Raw genomic sequence first — 14071 nt, 5'->3', positions numbered from 1 at the left:
TATTTCAACATCATTCTTTGTTAACTAGGTTTTTAACTGATAGTTACTGAACTTTTAAATATTTTGTTGAGTTTCTTAAGGCCAGAATGGAATATCAGAGTTGAGAAGTGTTTGTATTTCAGGCATTTTAAAGACTCAAAAGAAGTTATCTTCCTAATACTGTTGTTTAACTGTGTCCTTATAGACTTCATATACAATGTCAGGTCATTGTGCCATGATTTGTTTGACTTTCAGATTCTAATTCTATTTCCTTTCTCTCTACAATGCTTTCTCACCCCTTATCTTCACAACTTCTGTCAGCTGTTGGCTCTTTCTCCTCTCTCTTCCCCTGTTGTTTGGAGGAATGGGGAGTGAGCCTGGTAGCTCCCCAGTTGCTACGTGTGTCAAGCCTTATACTCATTGAGCCAGAAAGTCAGCTAAAGTCAAAGGATAATGATTAAGTGATTGACTTTGATATTGAAATGGTTTAAATTCTAGCAGAAAAGATTGTTGAAAGTCCAGATTTTTCCAAGGATGAAGACTACTTAGGAAAAGTTGGAATGTTAAACGGAGGCCGCCGAATTGATTACGTTCTTCAAGAAAAGCCAATAGAGAGTTTTAATGAATATCTTTTCGCTCTTCAGAGTCATTTGTGCTATTGGTAAGTGTTCTTCACTTTGATAACATTTGAGAGGACTTTAGGTGCCATCACATAACGACAGTTTAGTTTTAGTGAGATTCTTTTACTGATTTCAGTATTTGTTATGGTCTGTTAATTCTAACTCATATCTCAAATCATAACTTTTCTCCTTTAATTTTTAAAAAAATTCAGAATAGAGGTTTGCAATATGCTTCTAACTTTTTATCTTTCTAATCTGCATATTTGAGTTATCCACAAGGTGGCGGTATGTTATCTGCCTTTACCCAGAGGCCTTTGGTGCTTGCACACTGTTTTTGTAGGAGTCTTTCGTAGTGGGAGTTGTAGGGATTTAGGAAAGCCATTTCTTCTGTATGATCTTATCACCAAGAGCTTGACTGTTCTGAAGCTGGTCTCTGTGCAGTTTTTAAGGATAGCTGTGAGATCACATTGCCTTGCCATCATTTGCCCTTGTTAGAGTTGAATAGAACAACTAAACTGCATTTACCACCTTTGTGCACAGAGTTAATTCTACTAATAGTCTTTTAAATAAATATGCTTTTCTTTTTGGTAGGGAATCCGAAGATACTGCTCTCCTACTACTTAAAGAAATTTATCGAACAATGAACATTAGTCCAGAGCAGCCCCAGCATTGATCGGACTTCTATTTTACTGTGAGTTTATCTCTTTTATACATAAAAAGTTTGAATGTTTGCATTCTGAAGCTTTTTTTATGGAGCTGATATTGACTGGGATTTTTCTCTTTGCTCTTTTCTGTTTCCTCTGAAAAATTTTTTTTTTTTTTGTTCGTTTATTTTGTTTAAATTCAGAATACAGATAGCAAGGAAGGGGATTAGTTTGCAGTATGTATTTCTGATTTATTATTATCTTCTTTCCAAAACTACACAGAATTTGAGTTTTTTAGTTTTTTTTTTTTTTTTTTTTTTGTTTTGTCTTTTTTTTTTTAAAAAACAGATCCTAGAAATGTCAGTTGAGAATTCCTTTGGGTATAGGTCTCATTACCCATTTACAACACTTTAAACAAGTAGAGTTTATTTTCCTTCAGTGACAGGAGTGGTTCCTTTGTTGATTGATGCCACCAGACACCTGTACAGTGTCTTCCTGCATCAGTGTCGGCTCTTACTGCCTTGTGGTTATAACATGCTCCCATCGTTCCAGACATGCCTGTATCTGGCATGCAGAGCAGCGTCTACCTTGCCTATCCCTTTTAAATTAGAAAAGCAAAAGCGTGGCCAAATACTCTCTCACACCTATAGACTAGGCCTATGGCCACCCTAACAAAGGTGATGCTGTAAGTGTTCCCAGTCTTTAGAGAAGGAATAGAGAAGAGGGTTAAGTCTGTGATGAGTGTGCCAGTCTGTGTTTTTGTCATGCTCTATGTTCCTAACTGTCCTCCTGAGACACTGGATACCTGTTTTTCATCACTAGATTATGCATTACTTTTAAAAAGAAATTTTAAAGCCTTTGAAAGAATGGAATAAAAAGTACTGATCTCTACATTGCCAAAATCAAAAGTAGCTCTTAGCACATTTTGGTTTTCTGATAGTAAATGATAAATGAAGATTCCCTTTAGCCTCCACTTTCTCATTTTAGAGAGGTAACCATTTTCACTGGGGTTCCCTTAGAGAAATTTTTGTGCATATATTCAAGTAAATATTCATGCATTTTTAAAACAAAGGGATCTCATTCAATATATTGTCTTGAACTTGGCTGTTTTCCGTCAGCCAGGCAGCTCACTTGGTATTCCTATCGTGTGTGTGAGCCAGTTTCCTGTGAATGAACATTTAGATAATTTTCAGTGTTTTTTAATGCTATATATTAGGCAGTCTTAGTCAACAGAATAGTTTGGTCTAAACAACTACTTTGTAATTGTATTGTATATAATTTTATCAGTTCCTACCATTTCTGATATTGTAATATTTCAGAATAGTTTCATCTAAAAAACAATTACATAATCACATCATATATCATTTTATTAATTCCCACCATTTCTGATATTATAATATTAAAATAAACTGAATGTAATGTCAAAAGCTTCTCATAGTACAGATTTTCAATTATAAAATAGTTATTCACTTGATGGACAAATATTTATTCAGTACCTACTGTGTGCCAGTCACCCATTTTTATGCTGAGGATAAGTAATCAACAAGATTGCATCCTCACCTTTAAGGGATTTACCTTCTACTGGGAGAAGATTGACAGTAAACCTGATCCCTAAAATGCACAACTTCAAATATTGGTAGGTTTGGTGGAGAAGATTAAATTGGAAATGATAGAGAGCAGCCGGGGTGTTTTAGTCAAGCTTTTTTGCTGCTGTGATAAAGGACCCTACCAGCGCAAATGTAGAGGAGAAAATGTTTATTTAGGAGTGCATGGTTTCAGAGTTCTTAGTCCATAAAAGGCAGGCTCCATTCCTCAAGGCTCTCACTGTAAGGCAGAACATTATGGTAGAAGAGTGTGGCAGAGGGAAGCAGCTCACATGATGATCAGGAAGCAAAAAGAGACTCCACTCTGCAGATACAAAATATACACCCCATAGCCATGCCCCCAATTAACCACTTCCTCCAGTCACACCCCACCAGGCTCTGTCCACCACTCAGTTAATTTCGTCAGGGAATCAATTCATTAGTTAGGTTAAGGCTATAGCCCAATCATTCCTCCTCCAAATCTTGCATTGTCTCACACGCGAGCTTCTGGGGGACACTACATCTAAACCATAACATGGGGCTTATTTCCAGGAAATGCCTGGCTGAATTTGATGACATTTGGATTAAAATTTGAGTGTTGGGTGAGAAGAAGGTGGACATATGGGGGGATGGGGGAAGAACAAGCAGAAGGAAGAGCAGCTGCAGAAGTCATGAGAGGGGAGCAGACCTGCTGTGGTTCAGGGTCAGAGAGCAGACAGTGTAGCTGGAGGTGTGAGTGAAGGCAGAGTGGGGGTGAGGGAGTCAGAGAGATAGGTGGGTTTGATGATGAAGAACCTGGTTCTAAATGGGGTGAAAACATTGCAGGCTTTTGAGAAGAGGAGTGACATGATTTGGTTTCTCTAGAAAGCTTGTGTGGGTGCTGGGTGGAGGGTGTCCTATTAGTGGGTCAAGGAAAGAGCAGGGAGGATAGTTAAAAAGTCAGTGGTGACTGACTAGGGCACAGGGTAGCATTGATGAGAGGTGATAAATCTGGGTCTGTTTTGAAGGAAGTTCATGACTTACTGGTGAATTCACTGTGAGGGAAAGAATAATTCAGGGTGACTCTTAGGATTTTGATGTGAGCAGTTGGGTGGTCAGTGTGCATTTCCCTGGCAAAGCTGTTGTGGGAACAGATGTTGTCGGGGTGTGGGGCATGGGGAATGAGTAGTTCTGTTTGTCCAGTCAGTAGTTAATGATGTTGGCCTGAAGCTCAGCTCAAGGTAACTTTGGAGTATATGCTCATGGGCATATACTTGCCATTTGAAGCTGCAGACGGTGAGTTCACCTAGAGTGTTGAAGGTGGAGAAGGAGGAGCCAGTGAAGTGAAGAAAACCCAAGAGCTGTATCTCAGGGAGGCTCAGGGAAGATTGCTTCAGGCAGTGTCAGATGCTGCTGAGAGGTTAGGCAAGAAGAGGACTTGGATTCAGGAAGATACGGGACATCATCAGTGACTTTGATCAAAGCCGTTTTAATGTCTTGGCAGGAGTCACAGAGGTTGAGAAGAGGTGGGGGATTAGTGAGGAAAGAGCTTTGCTGTAAACAGTAATGGAAGTAAGGCAGAGGGGGGCAGTGGATGGTAGTAAGTTGTGCTTATTTTCCAGTAGGAATAATTCAGAACCAAGGGGAAAATTGATAATATAAGAGTGCAATGGGATACTTGATGGAGGAAATATTGGGAAAGGAGTGCAATGGGAGGCATGGGGCCAGGGTAAGGTGGAGAGTTGAGCCTTAGGAAAGGAGCAGGGATGCATCCCCTGCCCTGGAGGAGGGCATAGAGTTCAGACACTGATTGCAGGTGGGAGGAGGAGGGTCCTGGGGTTACTTCAGTTTTCGCTCTGAAGTGTGTAGAGGGTTTGAGAGGTTGAGGAGAGAGGAACAGGTGATATTACCTCAGTGTGGGAAAAGGAATTTACCAGCCTGGGGTAATAGAATTGTATTGCAGGCCGAAATCCCGTTTGGTATTTTGGTCATATATTTGAAGTCAGTACAGTTGGCACAATTGCCTGGCTTTTCTTTGGTGATGTTCTGCTCCTTGGGTGAAGTTCACAGTAAGCAGGTGTTTAGGTTTGCCAGGGTTAAGGGTTAGCCAATAAGCGGGACAGGAATGGAAAGACAGACAGGAATGGGAGATGACAGAGACTTGGTGGCAGGAGAGGTTACAGATGGGAGTGGGGAACACCCTCATTAGTGATTTGAAGATGGGAATGGGAGGTTTTGGTAGGAGAATTGTGCCATTTGGAATGGGGGTTTTATAGTGTGACAGCACCAATCAACTCTATCATGATAGAGTTGATTGGTGCTGTCATACTGTAAAACAAATGCTCCACGTACTTGAAGGCCATTTTTAAAAGCAGTCACGATAGTGACTCAGACCTTAAGTCTGTTTATGTGGTGAATTGCATTTATTGATTTCTATATGTTGAATCAACCTTGCATCTCTGGGATGAACCCCACTTTATCATGGTACACTATCTTTTTAATGTGTATATGTGATTTGCTAGTATTAAGAATTTTTACATCTATGTTCATAAAGGATATTGGTTTGAAATTTTCTTAATATGTCTTTGTCTAGTTTTGATATCAGGGTGATATTAGCTTCATATAATGAATTTGGAAGAGTTCCCTCCTTTTCTATTTTCGTGGAATAATTTGAGGCGGATTGGTATTAGCTTTTTTTTTTTTTAAGGGTCTGGTGGAACTTGACTAAGAATTCATCCATCCTTGGGTTTTTCTTTCTTTTTTTAAAAAAATTTCTTTTTTTTTTCTTTCTTTCTTTCTTTTTTTGTGTATAACACAATACCTTTATTTTACTTATTTATTTTTTTATGTGGTGCTGAGGATCAAACCCAGTGCCTCACACATGCAGGTCAAGCGCTCTACCACTGAGCCATGATCCCAGCCCTGGTCCTGGGCTTTTCTTTGTTGGTAGGCTTTTGCTGATGTCTTCAATTTCATTACTTAAAATTGATCTGTTTAAATTTTCTGTATCTTCCTGATTCAATTTGGTTAGGTTGACTCTAGAAATTTGTTGATGTCTTCAAGATTTTCTAATTTATTTGGATTATAAATTTTCAAAATAGTTTGGTTATCCTGTGTATTTCAATATTGTCTGTGATGATATTTGCTTTTTCTTATGAATTTTAATAATTTGAGTTTTTCCCCCTCTTTCTTTTGGTTAGTTTGGCTAGAGTTTATCAGTTTTGTTTATTTTTTCAAAGAAACAACTTTGTTTTGTTGATTTTTAAAAAAAAAATTTTTTTTAAAGATTTCAATTCAATTAATTTTGTCTCTGATTTTGATTAATTTCCTGTCTTCTACTGATTTTGGTGTTGATTTGTACTTCTTTTTGTAGGGCCTTGAGATGTAAGAAATACAGAAAAGAGCTGGGTGTGGTGGTATGTGCCTTGAATTCTAGGTGCTTAGGAGGCTGAGGCAGGAGATTGCATGTTATAGACCATCTTGGGCAACTTGCTGAGACCCTGTCTCAAAATTTAAAAGAATAAAAAGAACTGGGGATGGAACTCAGTAATAGAGTACCCCTGGGTATCACACACACAAAAAAGAAAGAAAATACAGAAAAGAATAAGCAGCAGTAGAAACTACCCATAATCTTACCAACCAAAAATGTTAAAGTATTTCTAAGTCTGTTTTACACTGTTTGCTATTTTATAGCCTGTTTTTTCTGCTTAAGATGTTGTGTAATTTTCCCATATCAGCCTATACCATGTGTGCATGCATGTGCTCATGTGTCTGGGGTATACTTACAGTTCTCGTTTGCTTTTCTGAATGAGTTATATAAACACTTATTTAGCTTTTTGAAGTGACATCTTTTTTGTGTATCCTTCCAGACTTCTGCTTACACACAGTAAAATTTTTTTCATTTTTTTAAAGTGACCTTGCGTCTTGGAGAGTGTTCCATATCAGGGCACCCATCCATCTGTCCGTGCACCCATCCATCTGTCCATGCATCCATTACTAGTGAAGTTGAGTATTTTTGGTGTATGAATATGCCTGCCTGATTGTATTTCTTCTTTTGTTAATTGCTTGTTCCTGACCCTTTTGTATTTTTTCTGGAGGTGTGAGGTAGGCTGGTTTTAATGTTTTAAATACATGACAGCAGAATGCATCACAATTCTTATTACACATATAGAACAATTTTTTATACCTCTGTATATAAAATATGTACACATCAATTCATGTCTTCATAATATTACTTTTAATTTTGTTTATGCTTTAGAGTTACAGGGCCTCATATATTAGTAAGCCATACCACTGAGCTGTACTCCTAGCCCATTTCCTGAGCTTTCTGGTCTTTTCTATTGACTTATTTATCTCCCCATTATATTTCATTGATTGCAGGTCATATTCCCTATTTTAGCATCCTTAAGTTTGGAATGCATCTTAACATCAGCTGTTGACTGTAAGTTGGTTTCTGAGAGGGCATGTATTGTTCTCTGCCAGCCACTGGGGGTCACTACCCACCTGGTCTACTTAAGCTGATTTCTCTACTTGAGATGTTCTTGGTCCATGCTGGTAGTGTCAACTCAGACCTCAGAATCTGCAGGTGGAGGGAACAACGGTACCATTCAGTGTACAGGGAATTTTCCCCCCTCTTCCCATGTCAGATAAGAGGTGTGAGGGGTTTTTGCCATCCCTTTTGCTTGGATGATTTTTCTTTTTATGTCTAACTAATCAGGGTTGTGGCCATTCGGTATCCCTACTTGTTTGAAGGTCTCTTGACTCCTTTGAGACTCTCTTTCCTGGGCATCTTTCATTTTGTGCATAAAACAATGGCATGCTCTATGGTGTGTTAATAATGGTGATTTTTTACTTTTGAATGTCTGGCAATACAAGTTCTCAGTATACCACAGTCTTGACTCTCTCTACCCTCTCAAAACAAACAAAACCCAAAAACAATACTCCTGGATTTTGGAAACCTCAGTCAGAACCTTTTATCTCACATAAGATTTGTTTACTCTAGTGGCTTTATTTCCATATGTATTTGCTTATAAAATTTAGGCTAGAATCTAAGTTTTTAATACTAAACTGATAAAATAATTGAAAATATTATGCTTGATTCATTCAGAGACCAGTTAAGCTAAATAATATTTTCACGTTTATTTCCTTTTATTGCTTTTTTAAAAAGCCTTAAATTAACCTGATAATTAACTTAAGATTTTGTCTTTCACTTTCCATACTTGCTTTGTTACAAAGATTCCTCTTGCTGAAATAACTTTGTGCCCTCCCAAGCCTTCGGATGGCACATCTGAGGCCGTGCGCTCCCAGCTGTGTTATTTGGAGGCCGTCTGCAGTGTTTGCTCAGGAAGGTTGAGCATGAACCTGTATGTTCTTTCACTTCAGGAAGGAGCGGCAGTGCATTATATTCTTACTGTAAATTTGTGACATTTACCAAGTTTTCTTTTTAAAACTTTCTTCTCTTCACAGAAAGTCCCAGGGAAAATCACCTTGCTGAAAGAACTCTCCATGGATGTTCCCAAGTCTGCTCCTGTGATGGAAGATTGAAAAGCGATGCGTCGACAGTTGTTCACACATGACTCTCAGGTGTGGGCTTCATTCAGAAGGCAACACATGGAGCGAAAAGGAAATGAAAAAATCTACTGCATTTGGACAGTATGGATGAGAAAATGTAATTATAAAAATAATGCAATGAAAAATTCCTCAGATTTGTTTAGTTGTATAGTTGTCCAAGTTAAGTATGAGTTAAATGAAGAAATATTTGTAGCATGCAAATGGTTATTTCTGTTTCTGAAAAACCATCATCAATGGGCTATTAAACTTACATTTTTCTTTTTATTAGTGCAGTATGTTCCTTTTATTCAGGTATGGACTTCTTGAGAAACTCTGGTAACATGATTTTCAGGAAAGATGTCATACTTTCAATGTGAAGCATGGTTCTGAGCTGCTGGGATGCAGGGTCCTTTCTGAGGAAGTGGCCAAGGTCACTTGCAGCCCACGCTGGGTCTACGGTGTTGTGGAGCCTTCACACCACCGGAAGCCTAGTTATGAAATGCTTTGACTTTCCAGAAGTTCTGTGATGGACTCTCTGGGAGTGTCCACCTACACAAGGAGGAGGGAGCACATGTCAGGTTTCATTTGGTCATCAGACGAAGCTGGCAGTTGCCTCATTGCTGAAGTTCTACTTAATGTGAGAACCAAAGTAGAGGTTTTTGTTTTCTGGTTTATTAATTTCCCTTATACCAAAGTCTTTGAAAGTATGAAATGTACTGCTTCTAGGCTGTAAAGCTACTTCATGAAAAGACTGCTCTGTGGTATTTCACTTTGTTTTACCATAAATTCAAATTATCTAAATATTTTCCTAATCCTACACAGAAATGCTGATTTTCTTCTTTTGTTATGTAGTGGAAACATTTTACATTGTTTACATAGTTCTCATGGAACATGGAATTTTTTGAAAGCTATATATGATACACATTTTTGTGTATATATATTCTAATTGGTGTGAATAAAACAGTAACATCAGTGATTTTTTTAAGCAGCAAACTTCTGTATTCTCATGTCTTCCTTTAATAGTATTCCTTTGAGCTAGGCGTGCTGGCACATGCTTGTAATCCCAACAACTTGGGAGGCTGAGGCAGCAGAATCACAAGTTTAAGGCCAGCCTGGACAACTTAGTGAGACCCTGTCTTAAAATAAAATAAAAAGGGCTGGGGGATGTGGCTCAATGATACAGCACCCCTAGGTTCAGTCCCCAGTACTGGGGAAGAAGGAAAATCCTGTGAGTTCAGTGTTATTCCCTTTCTATTGTGAGTAGCTGCTTTGTAGCTAATACAGGACTTTATAATTTGCTACTAATAGTAGAATAAGAACTGTAAAATTTTGGAGCTGCAGTTGACCCTGGATGGCCTGTATTCCAACCGCCTCAATTTTCTAGCTGAGGAACAACACTAAATGCCTTTTCTAGACTGATACATGGCAGATCTGGGCTGGAACACAGATTTATTGACTCCCTTCCGGCCTTCGTTTCTCCACACCAGGACAAATTGCTTTTCACTTAATTTTCACTTAACTTCCCAGTACTGATGAAATAAAAAAAAATGAGGGTTATTTATATATATTTTAATAAAATCCTGTTTGATTTTTCAACTTACAGTGAGTTTTGTGTTTTGTTCTGCCTGTCTTCTGAGTGATGGGTTAAGAGAAGGGCCTTTGGGCCATTGTCTGTGGAAGAAATGTGTGCCAGGCCTGGATTCTTGCCATTTCATTTTAAACCTGAAGAAACATAAAATAGAATTTTTTGGACCTGGCCGATGACCTATTTTTCCATCACTATACAGTCTTTTTATAGTTCTCCTGAGGGCAGAGTCTGGAGCAAAGTCTTGGTCACTGTTGTCACCACCATGCGAGCACAGAGTCTTTCCACAGAGTGAGGGACTTCCCAGATATTTGTTGAATAAGGGAATTTTTAAAATCAAAACCATAATTTGACACTTTGAAAGAGACCCGAGAGGATCATCTAGATGGGTGGTTTGCAGGGTTTTGAAAAGCAGCAGGACTCTTTCATTGAAAACATTTTCAAATTCCAGTTTGTAGACAAGATGAGAGCACAGCTGACCAAACTGCCTCCTCTCCTCAGGAGCAGCTTGAGACCTTACCCAGCCCCTATTCTAGACTAATGCTCTTATCTTCCCTAGGTGGGGAAAATCAAGTCTTTAGTCATTCTGGAAGTGTTCATGTGCAGAGTTTGGAACAAAACTTTAAAAATGTTAGTATCTGAACTCAAAGGATAAGAGTCGTCTTACAACTGGCCAGAACCTCGAGCCTACTGAGTCATGCTAATGCTGTAGTACATGAGTGCATATGGCTTCCCAAGTCTGACAGTCACTTGTGTTTCTTGAATCCAAGCAGATAAGCATGTTTTCTCAGAACAGTATGATTAAAAGAAAAGGAAACAACACAAGCTATAGTTATTTTTGAGGTAAGTATGTTTCCTGAAAGGTGTGATTGACATGGACCCTTGGGAATGAGCATTAGAGTAGAGACCGCTGTGCTGGGGGGATGCTCTGAGAGCTGAAATGGTAACCTGGTGTGACTATAAGAAGAACTGGAGGTCAGGCTTGTCCCAGACAAGCCAGGATGACTGGCCCTGGTGGTGTTCATGTTCTGTTGTTTCAGGCATCTGATTGGGAGGCATCTCACCACCTTGGTGCTGGGCCGCCGTGTATGCCAAGCACTTTTTTGGTGGGAACTCAGTTTTGCCACTCGGAGGAGGGTGAGTTGAACGGCAGACACTGGATGCTTTTCCTCCAAGTGTAGTTCTTATTACGTAGCAAGATGGCACTCTGAAAATAGGTTTGTTCCCAGGGCGAATTGGCAGTTTACGCTCTTCATGTGCCAAGGTGCCAACGCTGCTCCTGTTGTCAGCCATTGCCCTGGGGTGTGCAGGATGGATGGTCGGCTGACTTGTCTGTTGATGTTTCTGTGATATTTTGACCAGGTTATCGGTTTTGTCCTGGTATTTTATTTTTACAAATTGAGCTCACCAAAAACTCAAAAGCATAGTAAACCTCCAGTGTCTACCTGTCTTGGCTTGTGTCCAAGCTTTACCTCTCAGTTGTGAATCCTTGTGCATGATTTCTTCCCACTAACTTCTCAGCAAAGTGTGTTTTGGTTTCGTTTTGTTCTGGGTCAGTTTCCTCTACCCAGAAGTTCCTCAACCTCATGGGGGAGCTGTAAGGATTAAACAAAAGTAGGAGTAAGGCCCCTTTGTTGGTGAGCAGCACACAGTAGGCAATTGTGGCCTTAGCTGGTTAGTACTATGCTCAGCACACAGTAGGCACTCGTGGCCTTAACTGGTTAGTACTGTGTTCAGCACACAGTAGGCACTCGTGGCCTTAGCTGGTTAGTACTGTGTTCAGCACACAGTAGGCACTCATAGCCTTAGCTGGTTAGTACCATGCTATTGTTTTGCCACGAGTGCTCAGGTGCTGCGAAGACCAGGCCTTCAGTGGCAGATCACTACCACCGTCATCCTTCCTGGGTCATGCGGTGGCCAGGGTTCTGGCAGTGAGCACTGCCACAGAGAGAGAGCCTTCCTCTGCTCACAGAGCTGTCTGAGGAGCGGCAGAGCCTGGAGATCTGCAGGAGTGCAGGGTGTGCAAGGCTGGAGAGGTGCAGCCATTAGAAGGGCGGGTGGCATGGCGTGTGTTGGCATGGGTGGACGTGAGGGATGGTGATAATTATTTGCCTGTCTTCATCTGGGCTCTTGCAAAATGCCTTTGGATAATGTCAGTGTGCCCCAATTTGACTCATTTGGAATAAGGATCAAAGGATGAAGAAAATGCTTATTTTTCTTCTTTATGCTTCAGACCAAGTGAAATGAGCTTGGGCAGTCCACATGTGTACCACTAGGGTAAATATGAAACGATCACAGCGATTTTCCATATAGGACATTTTGTAGGGCAACATATAAAACAGATCAGGGGTTAGCAAGAAAATCCATAAAATAGTGGTCAAAATGCCGCATATTAGTCAGTGGTAAGCTGCAGCTAAGGTTCAAGGATATGGAATTGGTGTACTTGGAATGGCCCACTGTGTTCTTTCATTTCTTGTATTAAAGTGTGACTGTGTGTGTGTGTGTGTATGTGTGTGTGTAACCCAGAGCCTCACATGTGCTAGGCAAGAAATCTGCTACTGAGCCACCCCCAATCCCTTGAAGAATACTTATTTCTAAGACCTTATTAAGGGATGTGTACATACACTCAGAAGCACAGGGTGGTAATGAATCCCCATGTGCGGCTCTCCCAGCTTTGGTGGTGGTGTCTGGTACCTAAAAAGGTGAGTCCAGTGGCCAGGTGAAGGTGCACCTGTGGAAAGACACGAGTTGGGAGGCATCACTCACGGGAGCAACTGAAGAAATGAAGTTCCGTATGAAGTGCAGCAAGAGCTGTAAGAAGAATGTCAGGTGTACTTTTCATTAAACGATTTCAAAAGCATTTCCAGTGGTGCTTTCTCGTTGGCGGCCATGTGATGGCATTCACTCCTGTTGAAAGGAGCTCTGGAAGGTGTTTGTGCCTCTCGAAACTGACGCCCAGCTCGTTCTCCCAGGCCTCTGCTTCTCTCCAGCATCGACTGGCCAGTCAGAAGTTGCTCAGCCATTCTGAAGAACACTTCTGACTCTGAGCAGTGTCAGGTGGATGAGGCTGCTGCTGTTCTGAGTGCTGCTCTCTGGAACAGAGCTGGGGAGGGTTTGTTGGGTGCCCACTGTTTCAGGCCCTGCAAGCCCAAGCTTCTTCCTGTAATGGTGACAGAAGCCCAGCTGAGGTAGGTAGCATCTGCCCTGTTTACAGATGAGAGGACTGAGGCTCAGAGTAGGCAGACTAGCTGTCCTGCTCAGGGCTTCACAGTCATTGCAGGGGAGAATCAACTGAGCTTACATCAAAAAAAAAAAAAAAAAAAAAACAGAGAATAAAGGGAAGTCTCTGCTAAAAAGATGCCTTTTCAAATACTTGCAAATTGCCTGCCTCTCTTTTGCAAACACCTAGGCAGTGAATTTTTTTTTTTTTTTTTTTTTGTACAAGCAAACGTTTCAAAGGATACCTTTGAAAGAAGAGGTTAGGAGTTGGGGACTATAATTTGCTGTGTTGCCTCAAGTAGTTTTTTTTTTTTTTAATGGGATAAAAATGAAGGTTTTCAAATATGATTTTAAACAGGACCCAGGACTGGGGTGTAGCTTAGTGGTAGACTGCCTAGCATGGTCCAGGCCCTCAGCCTCCCGAGTTGATGGGAATACAGGCATGTGCCACCATGCCTAGCAAATTGTTCTATTCTTTTTTTTTTTTTTTTTTAGTTTCGATGGACTTTTTAATTTTTTTTATTTGTATATAGTGCTGAGAATCGAACCCAGTGCCTTACACATGCTAGGCAAGTGCTCTTCCACTGAGCTACAACCCCAGCCCAGTTGTTCTATTCTTAAAGAGCATAGAAAGTGTCCCTAGCCTGTGTCCCCATCCCTAGCTGCTTTGTGGTCCCTGTTGAGGGTTGGTTCTCTATTCTCACGTCCATTGCTCTGCTTGCTGAGCCTGGGTAGCTGGGCTTCCTCTGGCTCCATCCATCCTGACACCTCTGCTTCCTAGCTTATCCTGGGAGGCCTGTCCTAGCTCCCCATACCACGGGAGGGGACGAGCTGATGTCCTTGGCCCAGAATTTCCATCCTCGCTGCCTGTTCCCCAGCCTCTCCCCTGGCCTTGCTTTCTGCTCCCTCTGC

At 40.7% G+C, this 14071-nt stretch overlaps 1 protein-coding gene across 4 annotated transcripts in view; it reads left to right on the top strand.

The window, feature by feature from the left end:
* Nucleotides 1–9951, top strand: part of Sec23ip (SEC23 interacting protein) — a 48823-nt gene extending 38872 nt beyond the window's left edge. For 3 of the 4 annotated variants that reach the window (XM_071610849.1, XM_071610848.1, XM_071610851.1), the window contains 3 exons: nt 478–640; nt 1191–1290; nt 8272–9951. In XM_071610849.1, the coding sequence (XP_071466950.1) occupies nt 478–640; nt 1191–1272 (245 nt within the window). In that variant the 3' untranslated portion in view covers nt 1273–1290; nt 8272–9951. The remainder of the gene's footprint in view (nt 1–477; nt 641–1190; nt 1291–8271) is intronic. The other variant, XM_071610850.1, reaches the window with a different exon arrangement.
* The last annotated feature ends 4120 nt before the right edge of the window (nt 9952–14071 follow it).

Source organism: Marmota flaviventris, chromosome 4 (genome assembly GCF_047511675.1).
Source record: "Marmota flaviventris isolate mMarFla1 chromosome 4, mMarFla1.hap1, whole genome shotgun sequence".
NCBI classification, from domain to species: domain Eukaryota; kingdom Metazoa; phylum Chordata; class Mammalia; order Rodentia; family Sciuridae; genus Marmota; species Marmota flaviventris.
Note: the sequence above shows the minus strand (reverse complement) of the source record. Positions and strands in the feature narration are given on the sequence as shown.